This window comes from Crocuta crocuta, unplaced genomic scaffold (assembly GCF_008692635.1).
Source record: "Crocuta crocuta isolate KB4526 unplaced genomic scaffold, BGI_CrCroc_1.0 scaffold143, whole genome shotgun sequence".
In the NCBI taxonomy this organism is placed as follows: Eukaryota; Metazoa; Chordata; class Mammalia; order Carnivora; family Hyaenidae; genus Crocuta; species Crocuta crocuta.
The window spans coordinates 5,521,710-5,538,707 of NW_027529175.1; the positions used below are offsets into that span (position 1 = coordinate 5,521,710).

The following is a 16,998-nucleotide window of genomic DNA, read 5'->3' on the forward strand; positions in this document are numbered from 1 at the left end:
GTCCCACAAGTCCCCCGGGGAGCGGGGGAGGCAGGTCCTGGAGGGTCGTGGAGACACGGCCGGGGACACGGGCCCTCTCGCCGTTCGTCCAGGGCCGAGCCCGTGAACGTGGGGTGAGAACTGCTGCAGCTCCGGCCTGCAAGCCGCCCGTGTGGCCGAGGTGCCGCGGGGCAGGGGTGCACGCGCCCGGGGCAGGGCCCTCTCCCCGCTTCCCGCCTTCTCTCCTGGCGACGCGGACNCCGGCCCTCGGCCTCCTCCGTTTGGGCCTCAGCCCCTCTCTTCCTAGCTGTGTGGCCTCGGGCAGGCTCCTTGACCTCTCGGGTCTTGGGTTCCCTTCTGTACAAAGTGGAGAGGACAGTGACGGCTTCTCGGGACGCGCAGTGGGGCAGCACGGACACCAGCTGGGGGGTGGGGGGCACCCGACCCGCCACCGCGTTCGCTTCAGAGAAGAACGGAGGAGCTTTGAGAGTAAACCCCGACCCTGGCAGGGCGGCCTGTTTGCAAGGATTCCGGAAGGAGCCGGCTTCCCAGCCGTGGGGAGACCGTGTGGCCGAGAGGTGATCCTGCACTGCCCTCTGGGGGCGGGCCTTGCAGGAGTGAGGAGGACTTGACCCGCAGCACCCGCCCCTCCGCCTGCCCCACGGGGGGCAGCCGTGGGTCCCTCCCGCCCTCCTCGCTCCCCACTCATGCTGCTACTGCGCGGGGGTTGGGGGTCTTCCCACCCTCAGAGACAGGCCTGCAGCCCTGCCTCCCTGGGTCCTCCTCCCCCTCCCCCGTCACCCNGTGAGGCCGGTGCCGGCATTATTCCCATTTTACAGACGAGGTCACTGAGGCAGAGGGGGCAGAGGGGGGACTCCAGCCACGGCTCAGCCTCTCCCTTCCACGGGCACAGCGCGGAATGCCCTGTGTCCGTGCCCGGAAGCCCACCCGGAACCTTCTGTGGCCTCCCCCCTCCCCTCTGTCCACACCTGACGCAGGGTTCTTTGTCACCGTGCTCCCCACGCACCCGCAAAACCCCCCAGCGTCCCCTGCCCCACGTGGGGTTCCTGTCTGGAGGAATCCACCCCCGAGCCCTGAACCTGCTTGGAGGAAGGACTCACCGGGCAGCTGGGGACGCAGGTGTGACCACGGCCGCCTGAGGCCCTCGGCGCCTCTGCCCAGGGGGCTGCCTTCCTCCCAGCTGGCCACCCCTTCCTGTCCCGAGCCGAGCGCTCCCCCGCTCCGGTCGCGCCCTGGGCTTTCTCCCTTCGGCCCCGTGACCCACCCAGCCTGCAGCAGACAGTCACTGCCCTGCTCTCCGTGAAAGCGCCCCCAGGTGCACGGCTGCTCCCGAGAGCCTCCCCGCTGCCCCTGCCCCCACCGCTGCTCCGAGGCCACCAAGGACCTCAGGTCCCCCAGACCTCAGGCGTGGCTCCCCCGCCCGCCCCGCCGCCTCCTTCTCCGGTGCTGGCGTTCCCGGGGGCGAGTCGGCGGCCTGTCTCTCTCAGACGCCGACACCCGCTCCCTGGAGGTGCACCGGCGTCCGACGCCCCGACGCCCCCTGAGCCCCCGACCCTGGATCCAACTCCCTACCCGCTGTCGCCCGCGGGGCGGCCCCTGCCGGCCTCCCCACCCCCCACACGAGGACAACCCCAGCCTTCCGGTTGTTCGGACCTAAAGCTTTACGGTCTTCCTGGCGCCCTCCCCCTCCAACCGCGCATCCGGCAGCGCGACCTGTGGTCCTACCTTCCGGGTACGCCCCGGAGCCGGCCGCCTCCCGCCACCTCCCAGCCTAAGCCACCGTGAGCCTCCATGTGCTGTGAGGTTGGTAATTGCCTCCTCGTGTTGTTTGTCGCCGGGTACCCTCCAAAGGCGCTTCAGGCTCACAGCGCGGCCAGTGTCGCTGGGCTTGGCCGGTCACCTGCTCGCCCCCCCTTCCCGCAGCTCTCCTCCGGCCGCACAGACCCCGGATGCTCCTTAACAATCAGTCTCCTGCCTCAGGGCNTGCTTCAGGCTCACAGCGCGGCCAGTGTCGCCGGGATTGGCCGGTCACCTGCTCGCCCCCCCCTTCCCGCAGCTCTCCTCCGGCCGCACAGACCCCGGATGCTCCTTAACAATCAGTCTCCTGCCTCAGGGCCTTTGCACCTGACATTCCCTTTGCCTCTACACGTTTCCATCAAATATCCGCTGGCTCATTCCCTCACCTCCTTCTGGTCTTTGCTGAAATGTCACTTCCTCGGTGACATTGCAACCACACCCTCCTCTCTCGGTAGCCCCGCCCTCCCTCCCCTCCCCGAGTGTCCACTTCCTGTTTTGTCTAGTTCACGAGGGCAGGGCTTTCGACCTCTCTGCTCAACGCTGCGACCCCCAAGCCCCCCAAAGGCACTGGCACATGGTGGGCACCCCGTAAACACTCACCAACCAAATAACGAGGGGAAGGAAGCCCTTTGCTCCTTGCTCAGAGCCGGGCGTCTCGGCGGGGAGCTGCAGGGCAAGCTGTCTGCAGTCCCGGGCAGCGCTGGCCGCCTCCCCTCAGCCTCCAGGGGGCTGTGAGGCGGGTTAGGTCTGCCAGCTTCCCACGCGGTGTTCACCCAGGGCCCGAGGGAGTGGGCCCGACCCTAGTGTCCTGGACGCTCAGTGGGTGCTTTAATCAGCATCAAGGCCAGATTCACTCCCAGCTTCACCCTGGCGGCCGCGTTCTTGCGGCAGGTGGAGGCTAGGGAGGGATTCAGCACCCCCGTGTCAGCCTTGCACTCAGACCTCTGGGAGTCCTCGCCGCCGTGCGCCTGCGCACACACAAGTGCACACACGCACACAAGCGCACACACAAGTGCACACGCACACACAAGTGTGCACACGCACACACAAGCGCACACACAAGCGCACACACGCACACACAATTGCACACACGCACACACAAGTGCACACGCACAAGCGCGCACACACACAATTGCACACACGCACACACCTGCTGGCGTTGCCACTGGCTAGGGAGCCAGGGCTTCTCGACTTGGCTGATGATTGATTACAGCCCTGGCGTTGGACTGGGCCCCAGAGCGCCGGCGCNTAGGGAGGGATTCAGCACCCCCGTGTCAGCCTTGCACTCAGACCTCTGGGAGTCCTCGCCACCGTGCGCCTGCGCACACGCACACACACAAGTGCACACGCACACACAAGTGCACACACAAGTGCACACGCACACACAAACGCACACACGCACACACAAGTGCACACACGCACACAAGCGCGCACACGCACACACAAGTGCACACGCACAAGCGCGCACACACACAATTGCACACACGCACACACCTGCTGGCGTTGCCACTGGCTAGGGAGCCAGGGCTTCTCGACTTGGCTGATGATTGATTACAGCCCTGGCGTTGGACTGGGCCCCAGAGCGCCGGCGCCCAGGCCCCTCCCGGCAAGGGGCAAGGCCATCGTGTCTAGCATCTGACTTCTCAGGCAGGGGCCCCGCTTGAAGACAGACCTGGTGCATGTCACCTCTGGCTCCCCATCCCAAGGGCAAGGTCGCCCCTCCATGCCGCGCGTGGACCTGGTAGGGGAGCGTGCCACCTCCCCAGACACGCACTAGCCTCAGTCCTCACCAAGCCCAAATGGGGACGAGTAAAGCGTGAGCCAACAGGCAACGCCCCAAACACGGCAGCTCTCGAGAACCAGGGTGGTGATGACCGTGGCCATTGCTACCGCGATTCCAGGCTCCCCTTGATGCAGCCGGAATTACAATAACACCTCAGCTGCCTATTACTTTACTCTGCCCCCAGCCGGGTAGATTGCTCCTGGCCCCTCGTCCTGGCCTGTCATCCCTCAGACCTTTCCTGCTGGGTCATCAGTCTGTTTGTCCGACTTAGGGGGAAACTGCGTTCTGAGCACCAACGGGAGCTGTTGCCCGGGGGCCCCAGGCCCTCTCGGCGCTGGCACCATGAGGACGGTGACCCGCAGGGTGTCCTGCCTGCGTGAACAGGGCCCCAGGGTGCGTCCGGGCGGCCGGCTCTGGTGGGCTTGCCGCCGTCCGGGGAATCTGTGCTGCGCTGGCCCGACAGCACCCCCGGCTGGGCTGTCCCTCGCGAGGCCGTGAAGACGACTTGTAGTCAGAAGAGGGCTGACATTTTGTTTTGTCCACCTCTGCGTGAGCTCACACTCCCAGCAAGGGGGAGGTTACCAGTACGTGGAATAAAAAGAGAGAGTTCTGCTTCTGACCAAGATGAAGCAACAGGTTCGTGTTACCCCTCCCCCCCCGAAACCACCAGAATTAACGGAGAAAGAGGTCCTGACCGTATTCAGCAAGTTCAAATAATAACGTAGAGATGGGGAGGATTAAAAAAAAGACCCAAATCAAACTTCATTGAACACTACGACGTGCAAGATGTAAAACACAGTAGACAGACTAACAGAAGATCAGTCCGGCAAAAGAAAAGATTCATGAACTTGAAGACATAGTGATAGAAACTACCCGCGATGAAACACACAGAGGAGAAAGAATCCCCCCTCCCCAGCGAAGAGAGCAGTGAGCTGTGGGTCAACTTCAGTCGGCCCAATGAATGTATAATTCGAGTCCCTGAGACAGGAAGCAGGAACAGAAAAAATATTTGAAGAAATAATGATCAGATTTTTCCAAAACGATGAAAGCTATAAACCCACAGAACTAAAAGCTCAACAAACTCCAAGCACAAGAAGCATGAAGAAAACTACACCAAGAAAGGCACATCATAATCGAATTGCTCAAAACCAGTGATAAGGAGAAAATCTTTTTGTTTGTTTTATTTATTTTTGAGAGAGAGAGAGAGAGAGAGAAAACACAAGTAAGGAAGGGTCAGAGAGAGAGGGAGACACAGAATCTGAAGCAGCTCCAGGCTCCGAGCTGTCAGCACAGAGCCCGACGCGGGGCTCGAACCCACGAACCGCGAGATCATGACCTGAGCCGAAGTCGGCGTTCAACCGACTGAGCCACCCAGGCGTCCTGAAAAATATCTCTTAAAATATAATTCCAGCAAATATGTGCACAGTGAAGTATCTTTGAAAAGGAAAAATGAAAATGAGATTTTTAAACACACAAAAGCAGGAATATTCGTTAGCGTCACACCTGCTCTACAAGAAATGTTGGAGTCCTTCAGGCAGAGGAAACATAATCCCAGCTGAAAATATGTATCTATGTAAAGAAACTAAGAACACTGTAAATGGTACCTACGTGGGTATGTATACATGAGCACATGTTAATTTTCTAAAATTTAGATCTCTTCAAAAGACAATTGAAAAGAACTAAATAAATGGATCAATATTCCATGTTCATGGATTGCAAGTCTTCATGCTGTTAAGATGGAAGAGCTATTCAAAGTGATCTACAGATTCAGTACAGTCCCTATCCAAACTACAGCAGCCTTTTTCACAGAAATAGGAAAGTCAGCCCTCAGTTTCATGTGATATTGCAAAGAGTCCCAAAGAGCCAAGACAATCTTGAAAAGGAAGAACAGAGCTGGAGGACTCACACTTCTCAATGTCGTGACGTACGTCAAGGCTACAGGAAGACAAACTGTATGGTACTGGCATGAAGACAGGTGTGTGGACAAGAGGGGCAAATTGGAGAATCCAGAAGTAAACCTATACGTCTATGGCCGCCTGACCTGCAGCAAGGTTGCCAAGGCCATTCAGTGAGGAAAGACTATGCCCTTCCACAAGTGCTGATAATGGCGGGATATCCCCATGCCAGAGAATGAAGTCGGACCCCTACCTCACACCATGTCCAAAAATTAACTGGACGTGGATCAACAGGCACCTAAAGATCAGAGATACTATGAAACTCTGAAAAGAAAACAGGAGTTAAGGCCTCATGGCCTTGGAGTTGGCAATGGAGTCTTAGATGTGACACCAAACCCACAATGAACTAACTAACTAACTAACTAACTAACTAGGACTTCCCAGGAGTTAAGAACTTCTGTGTATCAAAGGACATTATGAAGATAGTAAAGAGGCAACCTAAAGAGTGGCAGAAGGGGCGCCTGGGGGGCTCAGGCAGTTAAGCGTCCGACTTCGGCTCAGGTCATGACCTCACAGTTCGTGGGTTCGAGCCCCGCGTCGGGCTCTGTGCTGACAGCTCAGAGCCTGGAGCCTGCTTCAGATTCTGTGTCTCCTTCCTTCTCTGCTCCAACCTCGCTCACATTGTCTCTCTCTCAAAAATAAAACAAACATTTAAAAAAAAATTTTTTAAAGAGTGGGAGAAAATATTCGTAAGTCCAATATCTAATAAGAGTGTAGTATCCAGGCTATATAATGAGTTTGACAACTCCAACAACAAAGAACCCAATTTTAAAGTGGGCAAAGGACCTGAGGAGACACTTCTCTACAGAAGAGACACAAACGGTCAATAGGCACATGAGAGGTAACTCAACGTCAGGAGTCATTAGAGAAATGCAAACGGACCCTACAGGGAAATACACTTTACACACGTCCACATGATTATGGTTCAAACAGACAAACACAGGAAATAAACACAGGCAAGGATGTGGAGAAATTGGAATCCTCGTACGTTGTTGGTAAAAATATAAAGTGATTCAGCTGCTGTGGAAACCAGTTTGGCTGTTCCTCAAGAAGTTAAACATAGAATGACCATACAACCCAGCAATTCTCCCAAAGCATTGAAAACAAGTACTTAAATCCTTGCACATCAGGGCTCACAGCGGCAATATTCACAAGTAGCCAAAGAGTGGAAACAGCCCAAATGTCCGTCAGTGAATGAGTGGGTAAACAGATTGTGGTATGTGCATTCAATAGGATGTTATTCAATTGTAAAAAGGAATGAAGTACTGATATAGGCCACGCACATGTGGATGAACCTTGAAAATAGTATGTTACGTGAAAGAAGCCAGACACAAAGGTCACACATTAAGTGATTCCATTTATACAAAATATCCGGAGGAGGTAAATCCATAGAAACAGAATGCAGATGAGTGGTTGTCAAGGGTCTGAGGAGAATGGGGTGTAACTTCTTAACGAGTGCGGGATTTTATTTTGGAGGGATGGAAATGTTTTGGGGCTCAGGAGAGGTGGTGTTTATACAACATTATGAATGTCCTGAATGTCACTGAATGATTCACTTTAAAATGGTTAATTGGAGGGGCGCCTGGGGGGCTCAGTTGGTTAAGCATCTGACTTCTTTTTAATGTTTATTTTTGAGAGAGAGAGAGAAAAAAAACAGAATGAGAATGGGGGAGGGGCAGAAAGAGAGGGGGAGACACAGGATCTGAAACAGGCTCCAGACTCGGGGCTGTCAGCACAGAGCCCAACACAGGACTCAAAATCACAAACTGTGAGATCATGACCTGAGCTGAAGTCAGATGCTTAACCGACTGAGCCACCCAGGCGCCCCAGCGTCTGATTCCTGGTTTCAGCTCAGGTCATGATTTCATGGTTCATGAGTTCCAGCTCCACACTGGGCTCTGGGCTGACAATGCGGAGCCTGCTTGGGATTCTCTCTCTTTCCCTCTTTTTCTGCCCCTCCCCCACTTTCTCTCTCTCTCAAAATAAATAAATAAACTTTAAAAGAAAGGTTAGTTTTGCTACGTGAATTTCACCTCAATTTTTTAAGAGATGATTGTTCAAATGTAATTATAAAATAAGTGAAATGTATGGCACCAGGAAGGGGGGAAAGGAAATACTCCTGTAAGGTTCTTACCCTGTACTCGGTGAAGTGGCACACGCCACTTGAAGCTAGACTCTGGTAAGTTAAAGATTATGGTATAAACCTTAAGGCAATCACCAAAATAACACAACAGAGAGAGACATAACTGAGGAAATTAAAAAAAATAATAATAATCACTCAATCTAAAATAAGGCATAAAAGAAAAAAGAACAAAGAACAGACAGGACAAAAAATCCAGGAAACAAAGAGACCTAATATATCAATAATCACATTAAATGTAAGTTGTCTAAACCCCCCAATTAAAGATCAGAGATTGAGATTGAATAGAATAATCAAGGTCTAGGGGAAGCTGGCTGGCTTAGTCAGAAGAGCCTGAGACGCTTGATGTCAGTGTTATGAGTTCAAGCCCCACGTTGGGTGTAGAAATTACTCAAACAAATGAATAAGCTTTAAAAAAAAAAATCAAGTTCTGAGTATAATATTGCATATGAGAAATGCACCTTCAATCTAAAGACACAAATAAGTTACAAGTAAAAGGGTAGAAATGGTAGTCCAAAGAAGGTTGGAGTAGCTTCAACCACGAAAGTAAGCACTTTACCATGGAAGTAAATTTCAGAAGAAAGAATATTAGCAGAGACACAGAAAGTCAGTTCATAATTATAAAGGTGTCAATCAAGAGGACACAATAATCTTAAATATTGAGATCTTCAGAATACATGAAGCACAAAGTGATAGAACTGAAGAGGGAACTAAATCACAATTATGGAGAGAGAGTCCAATATTCCTCTTTCAACTACTGACAGAGCAAGGAGACAGAAAATCAGCAAGGATATATAGGATTTGAGCCACATTATTAGCCAATTTGACCTAATAATAATTTTTAGAAAGCTACACTCAGCAACAGCAGAATAAACATTCTTCTGAAGTGCACATGGAACATTTACCAAGATAGATCATATTCTGGCTCATGAAATATAAAAGGATTCAAGTTACACAAATTATTCTCTTACATAATGGAAATCAGTAATATAAAAATAGCTGGGCAATTCTCAAATATTTGGAAACTAAACAATTTATACTCCCATTAATCAAAGGGGAAACCAAAAGTAAAATTAGGAAGTATTTAAAACTGAAAGAAAATGAAAGCACAAGAGACCAGAATTTGTGAGCTGATGCTAAAGCAGAGATTAACTTCACCTTAGATACACTAAATGTCTGTATGAGAAAGGAAGAAAGATCTCAACTCGGTGACCCCAGTTCCACCTTAAGAAAATAGAGAAAGAGCAAGTTCAACCCAAAGTAAGCAAAAGAAAGGAAATGAAGAGGACCAAAGTGAAAATCAATGAAATAGAGAAAAATAGTGAAGGGAAAAATGAAACTGAAGGCTGTCTCTTTGGGAAAATCAATGAAACTGATAAAACCCTAAGTAGACTCATCAGGAAAAAAAGAAGATACTAATTACTAAAATTAAAAATGAGGAAGGTAGCATCACTACAGACTCTACAGATATTAAGAGGATAATAGGAGAATATTATGAACAACATCGTGCCTATAAATTTGACAACTTAGTTAAAGCAATCACATTCTTGGAAAGGCATGAACTTCCAAAGCTCACTCAAGAAGAAATAAATAGCCTGAATATCCCTATATCTATTAAAGAAATTGACAATGCACAAAGAAAACTCTAGGTCCAGATGCCTTCACTGTGAATTCTATGGAACGTTTAGGGGATTCTACACAAACTCTCAGAATATTAAAGAAGGAATGTATTTCCCAATTAACAATATACAAAAAGGACAACATAGCATGACCAAGTAAGCTTTTATTTTTATCTAAGGAATACAAGAGTGGTTTAATATTAGAAAATCTACATCCATTCTTGATTAAAACTCGGCAAACTAGAAATAGAAGGGAACTGTCTCCATATGAGAAAAGGCATCTACAAAGCACCTACAACTAACATCGTGTTGATGATAGAAGACTGAATCTTCTTCCCTAAGATCAGGAACAAAACAGAATGTCTGTTCTCATTGCTTTTATTAAGCATTGAACTGGAGCCCCTTGCCAGGGAAATCAGGCAAGAAAAATAAGTAAATGACATCCAGATGGTAAAGGAAGAAGTAAAACTCTGTACTCACACATGACATGATCTTCTATGCAGAAAATCCAACAACTCTACAATAAAGTTATTAGAACCAATAAATGAGTTTAACGAGTTTGAAGAAACAAGCTCAGTATCCATAAATTATTTGTATTCCTATGTCCTAGCAACACATAATCAGAAATTAAGACTTCAAAATTCATTTTATAATAGTATTGAAAAAGCATGAAATACTTAAGGGTAAATCCGACAAAAGATGTGAAAGACCTAGTACCCTGAAAATGACAAAATATTGCCAAAAGAAATAGATCTTCAAAAATGGAGAGATGGACTATGTTTATGGATTAGAAGGACTCAATATTGTAAAAATGTCACTTACCCCCAGATCATTGTATAGATATAATTCCATGCCACTCAGACTATAACAGATTTCCTCTAGAGAGTGAAAAACTGACTCTTGTAAGCACATGGAAATGGATAGAACCTAGAAAAAAAAACAGAACCTTAAATTCTTTTCATGTTTATTTATTTATTTTGAGGCAGGGAGAAAGGGGGAGAGGATGCACAAGCCGGTAAGGGGCAGAGAGAGAGGGAGAGAGAGAATCCCAAGCAGGCTCCACAGGCTCCGTGTAGAGCCCGGTGCGGGGCTCAATCTCACAAACCGTGAGATCCTGACCTGAGCCAAAATCAAGAGTTGAACACTTAACTGACTGAGCCACCCTGGTCCCCCCAGAAAGGCTTTGAAAACAAGAACTCAACTGGAGAAGTCACACTGTATCATTTAAAGACTTACAAGCTATTGTAATCAAGAGAGTGTCGTAGTGGTGTGAAGATGATAAATCAGTGGAACAAGATAGAGACCCATGCATAGACAGGCAACTTACTTTTGACAAAGTGCAAGGTCAACTCAGTGGAGAAATGATCGTATGATAGCCCTTTAAACAAATAGTGTCAGAACATTCGAATATTTGTGCAAAACAAATGTGTGCAAAACCAAAATCAAGCAAACTGAAGAGCAAACTTCAGCCCCCAGCTGGCCCCCTAGACAAAAATTAACTTAAAATGGACCACAGACCCAAATGGAAAGCCTAAGACTATAAAAGCTTTAGAACCACTTTGCGGACTTGGGTTAGACAACAATCTCTTAGCTACAACACCAAAAAAACATGATTCATAAAGGGACGGATTGATGATTGGACTTCATACGAATTAAAGCTTCTTTTGTTCTTTGAAAGATACTGTCCAGAGAATAAAAAAGACAAGCCACAACCCGGGAGAAAATAAGTTTAAAGCGTGTATCTGATGACTTGTATCCAGAATGTACAAAGAATTCTCAAAACCCAAAATAAGAACACAAACATTGCACTCTAAAAAAAAAAAAAATGCTCAAAACAGCTTACGCCAAAGAAGATCTAGGAAGAGCAGACAGGCACATGGCAAGGTGCTCAGTATCTTTATTCGTCGGGGAAATGCAAAATGGAATCCCAGCGAGCTGCCGTCTGCATCTATTTGAAATAGCTGAAGTGAGAAAGACTCACAATACCAAGCGTTGTCAAGGATGTGGGAGAATTCGCCCAGTGCTGGTGGCCATGCCTATAAAATGGCGCCAGCACTTTGGGAAACCCTTCGGCAAGTTCTTAAGAAGTCAAACACACCCCTGCTCTATGATCCAGTCATTCCGCCCTTACATTTGCCTAAAGGAACAGAAAACTTCCATCCATACAGAGATTTGTATATCAATATCCTTGGCGGCTTTATGTGTGACCCCCACATTGGACACTACCTAAATGTGTATCAGCAAGTGACTAAAAGGACAAACTGTGATATATGTACACTGAGCAGTAAAAAGGAGCGTGCTATCGATGCACCCCACGCTACAGGGGAATCTCAAAATCAGTAAGCACCCAGGCAAACAGAGAGGCATACTGTATGAGTGCATTTGTCTAAAATTCTAGGAAATACAGACTAATGTATGGTGGCAGGAAGCAGATCGGTGTGTGTCCGGGGACAAGGTAGGACAAGGAGATGTGAGAAGGCGGGGCTGATTGCAAAGGGGACACTTTAGGGGCTAACGGATTTGTTCATTAGCCTGATTTTGTGGTGGATGCATGCATATGTCAGAACTTATCAAACGGCACCCTTTAAACATGTGCCGTTAATTGACAATTATACCTCAATAAAGCTGCTTTTGAAAAAAATGAGCCTGAGGAATGTTCCAGAAGTGAGGCCCCATCCTGCCCATAGCCTCGCTGCGGAGGTACTTGCTAACGGGTAGCTGACCCAGACTCTGAATCGCCGTCCCGGGGCTCATCAGAAGTCCCGAGGTTCTGACCTTTTACTCTCCCCCTCCTGCAAATTGGCCCCGGTCGGGGATTAGTCGGGTGGAATCCTCCCTGACCTCAGGACGGTCTGTCTGCCACTGGCAAGGGCAGCACAATAGGACCCCCACCCCCACCCCACGGACACAGACAGAGCACCTGGGTCCAGGGAGAGAGGCATCTCGAGAGCTGTGCTTCTGCCAATCTGTGAGCCGACAGACCCCATTCACAGATGTGCCCTGGGAGCCATCGAGGTTCCGCTCAGTGAAATGAATGCTCCCCCTTCACCCTGGACCTGCAGTCTTGGGGCTCCGTGCCTGGGGCCGAGGTGGGCCACCTGTCAGTGGAGAAAAGCAGGACACACGTACACATGGGTGTTTTCTATAAAAATATCAAGACTGTAAATGCCTGGGCGCAACCACGGCCGAAAGGCAGCGGGAGGGCAGAGCATTGCTCCATCTGGGTTTTAACTGTGGGCAAGTCCCCTCCCTTCCTGACCCTCAGTCCCCCACCTGCAAAACGGAAGCGAGCATTGGACTCTTGAGCCCTGAAAGAGAGCCAGCCTCTGTGATGAAGGCCGGCAGCGGGAGCCATTCCCGGCCAGTCCTCAGCGTGACTTTGGGAGCCCATCCACGGTGACTGGACCCAGCTCCGGACTCTGGACATGCGTCTGAGCCCCCGTCCCCAGTCTGCCACTAGCCCACCTGTGACCCTGAGCACCCTCCTTTCACCCCTTGGAGCCTCATTTCCCTGTCAAACTGAGAAGCTTGACCCATTGTCAAGGTTACGGGGGTTCACACAGTCCATCCCCCGTTCCAGTGGCCGGAATGACTTTTAAACCAAAGCCGTCACTGGCTGTTTGCCCTCCGCCGGACACCAGGCTTCGGGTCGCCTCTCTCTGCAACGCCAGTTCCTTCTCCGGACTTCGCAAGGGCCCAGCCCGGTGTCTGCAGTCACCCTGCTCGGGAGAGGGGCCTGGGCAAGAGAAAGGGAAGATCCAGGTGCAGCTTCCCCTTCCAGGGGGAGACTGTTTCCCTGGCAACCCTGCCGCGGCCTCGTCCTGGCCTGGGAGGCCTCACTGGTGCCTTTGCACAGACGCCCAGGATGACACTCGGCCGGCCTTGCCCTGTCCCCCCTCACCCATCTCTCAAAGGCGTGCGTTTGTCTTTTCTCCCCTCGGAATGTGTCAAACACGTTGGAACAGAATCGCTTCTAACAGGGACGTCCTCAAAGCCGTTGGGGGAGGCACAAAACACCCCACCCCCACAGCTACCCACGGGGGCCTTTTTGCATAAAAGACTCTACTCCCTTCGAGATGAGACGTGCTCCTGGGACCCCGCCTGCCCCAGCAGGAGAGACTGCCTTGGCGAGTGGATCAGATTCTAATTAGCACTAATTAGTGCCTCGGCAATCTGTGAGACAAGTCACCCTCAGAAGGATTGAAATGCTTCCCGTTGGTTCAGAACATCAGGGGAATTGCACCCCAGCCGGGGCTGCGCTGAAATCCAGGGGCATTTTCTGCCCCTTCCTTCCCTGTGGCCTTGGCCGGCCCTCCCCCCGGAGAAGCAGGCTGCGGGGAGGCTTGTGGAAGGCGGTGCTGCCCCGGGGCCGGCCCGGCTGCCCTTCACAAGGACACGGGTGCTTCGAGGGAGCATCCTTGGGGCGGCGTGGAAGAGGCAGGTGCAGGGGGGGGGGTCCTTCCTGCAGATGCCGGCCCTGCAGCTGAGGAGGGACCAGCCTGCCGTGGGGGCAGGAGCTCAGCTCCATCCCGCCCCCTCCCTGCGCTGGATCTGCACTGGGGCAGGGGGGCCCACGGGTGGCCCGAGAGAGGAGTGCTCGCTCAGGGAACTCACAGCCGGGGGTTTGGGGCCGAATGGGCCCCAGGACTTGTGGGAGAGAGCGGAGAAGCAGGGGAGGGGCTGGGGGCTGGGCAGGTGGAGGAGAGAACAGGTGCAGAGGTGGGAGCAGACGGCAGGCAGACTGTCACTGTACCATCAACGGGTCAGAGAGGGGCTGTCTCCCCACCTCCTCCTCCCCCCTCTGTGCTCTGGGGCCCGGGGCCCCAACCCACCCGTTTCCCAGACGGGGCACCCCAGGCAATAAGGACCTGCCTGAATCGCCCCGAGTCTGGGGCAGGGGGTGAACAGGGAGGGGGCGTGGCTAGAGCCCAGACTCCAAGACTGGCCCTGCCCTCTTCCCAGGACACAGGCTCCTGGTGGCCTCCTCCCCCACCCGAGGCCAGAGGGCCCTGGGCTGCTGCTTCTAAAGCCTGATTCTCTTCTGGCTTCATATTGACAGCGTTGGCTCTAGAGGTGGAATCCATCTCCGGAGCCAGTGATACATTTAGAGATCGGAAAGGGCGTTCGATGAGCCTCCAATCTTCCTCCAAAGAAGGCCACTCGCCGGCGGGCGTGGGGCTGGGCCGTCACGACAGCGCCCGGAAGGCTCCGGGCCGTCATCTCCTTGGCACCGGGCTGGTCCTCGTGAAGCAGGACGGGGCAGCCACGAGCTGACTCTGCGGTGACTGCTTAGGAGCAATGGGTGTTTGAAGTTGGGAGCAGCCTGGAGGGGACCGGGTGACGGAGGCCACAGCAGTGGGGGGCAGGCCCCTGGCCCCGGCCTCCGGCAGGCACTTGCTGTGTCCAGGCCCCAGGCTGCTTCCGGCTGGCCTGGGCGGTGGCTGAGTCCCGGAGGGACAGCGGAGGAGGCGGCTTGGGCGACGGGGAGAAGCTTTCTTCCCTCAGAACCCAGTGACACCCGTCGACCCCACCGAGGGTCTGGCACAGGCGGCGGCAGAGCTGGCCCCGTCCACTGGGCGCTCCTGCTCTCGGGGGGAGAGTTAGTGGGGCGGGAACAGGGTCAGGGGCTGGAGCGAGCTCCCCCTCCCGCCTTGCCCCCGCTCCGTGTGGGGGGAACGTTCTGGCCGCGTCCCCTGCGTTCGGGGAGGAAACTGGACAGGAGCCGCTGATCTCACTGATTTGCTAAGGATGTGGGAAGATGTTTCTCTCCTGCAAGATTTTTTTTAGAGCAGAATTTGGCCGGGCTTGGGTTTCTTCTTTCCTAATTGAATTCCATCTGTGCAGGAGAGAACAGAAAAAATACTGTTCGGCTCTGCCCGGCCCCTCCCCCTGCGCAGCTCCGACGCGGCTGAGGCGGAGAAGGGCAATTGCCTGGAAGGGCGGCCTTTCAGGCTCGTGTGAATGAGCGGGGCTGACGTGACCCCGGGTGCCTGCCCGGGGCCAGGACAGGTGGCCCCGGGACAATACCCACAGGCCCCTGGGCATCCTTCACGCCGGTGGCAGGTGCAGGCAGGGATGGGGGCAGGGCTGGGGACCACCCCGGGGACAGGACGCTGGAGGCGGCCCAGGGTCCTTGGGCGTGGGGCCCGAAGGAGGCGACCCTGTGTCTGGGGCCGTGCTGAATGCACATGCTTCCCAACCTCTTCCTGCCCCCGCCGGGGCCGCCGCAGATGGCCCGGGGGGTGGCGCTCTCTGCAGACACACGGGCTCTTGTGGAGGCTGGTGCTGCGTTTGTTTGGGTTTGGGCTTCTCATGCTGAGGCCAGTCAAGCAAGGGAGGCCTCTGCCCAAACCTGGCCCACCCGCGTCTCCCAGCGGCCCCCTCAGTGGCTGGGCCACAGGGCGGGGGGGCTCGTGGGCAGCCCCGTGAGCTTCCGCGTGCTTCCTGCCAACAGCGGCGGTGGCCGAGATACCGGCTCCAGAGAGACGGCACCAGCCCTCCTCCCCCAGGGGCTCCGTGGGGGCGTTCGCTCGTTTCTGCCTCGCCCAAGGAAACTGAGGCTCAGGGGAGCTGAGCCAGCGGCCTCCGGGGTCCGGGCTGGGGTCCGAACGCAGGCCCTGACTTTGTGCCGCCCCTCGCCTCCCTCCGCCTCTCCTGTGTCCCTGTTGCTAGCCCTGCGCTGGCACCCCCGGGTGGGGGGTCTGGACGGCCAGCTGCCGAGGCTCGGCCAGGCCCCTCCTCCCCTGGGCCAGACCTCCCTGGAGTCCGTTACCCACAACGGGGATCCGTCCGCTGAAGACTGTGGCCAGAAGTGCTGGACGGGGGAGTGGGACCCACGTGGACGGAACTGGCATGCTGGCTCCTCACCAGGACAAGCTGAGGGTCGCCCCTGCAAATGCTGGTGCGGGCGTCTGCTCCCCCCCTTCTCATCCCCCCCCTCAAGCTGCACCCGGGGGTCTCAGTAATTCGAGGAAACAACGCACACAATGGAGGCTGGCACGGGCCCCTCCCAACACGGGCCATCCTCCTCCTGACCCTGCGAGGCCCCCACCCGCTCTGGCTTTGAGAATATAGGGGGACACCCCAGCACCGGCCCTGGGGTGACCCCTTTATCTGTGTCCCTCTGCTGGGCCGATTGGTACATATCTTAGGTACGTACCTTTGTTAAACAAGGGGGCCAAGACAGCCCAAGGAGCCTGTATGGTGGGCTCAGGGCCCCAACTCTGGCCCGGGGGGTCAGACATCATCACTCTGACCAGGATTGACGCCTGAGGATGAGTATCTGTGATGTCGAATGAGGCCCCTACCCGGGGTTGGGGCGGACAGCATTGATAGAGAGGAACCTGGGGACAGAGAGGTTGACTAACTTTCCCAGGGTCACACAGCTATAAGGGACCAAGCAGGCTGGCTGCAGCAGGTAGTTGAAGGGGCCAGGGATGCCCAGGGACGAGGGCGGGAGGCCCAGGAACGGGGGTGCAGGAGACAACGCCGGGGCCTCGGGCCCTCAAGCTGCAGAGCCCTAGCTTTCCGGCTCCAGAGCTCAGTCCCTGTTCTCTAGACGGAGGGAGGGAGGGGGGTGCCCCGCAAAGGGGCGAGCCCCTTGACGTGGGCCCACGGTGGGGCTGGACCGCCGCTCCTCCAGCAGGCACTGCCCCCGCCCCAAGCCCACAGGTGCAGAGCAGGGCGGCAGGTCAAGGCGGCTGT

At 53.7% G+C, this 16,998-nt stretch overlaps 1 protein-coding gene across 1 annotated transcript in view; it reads left to right on the forward strand.

Annotated features, from left to right (window-relative positions):
- Positions 1 to 1,785, forward strand: part of ATXN10 (ataxin 10) — a 155,564-nt gene extending 153,779 nt beyond the window's left edge. Inside the window, exon 15 of the mRNA XM_077757899.1 lies at positions 1,181 to 1,785. Coding sequence (XP_077614025.1) covers positions 1,181 to 1,785 — 605 coding nt within the window. The remainder of the gene's footprint in view (positions 1 to 1,180) is intronic.
- Positions 1,786 to 16,998: the final 15,213 nt, after the last annotated feature.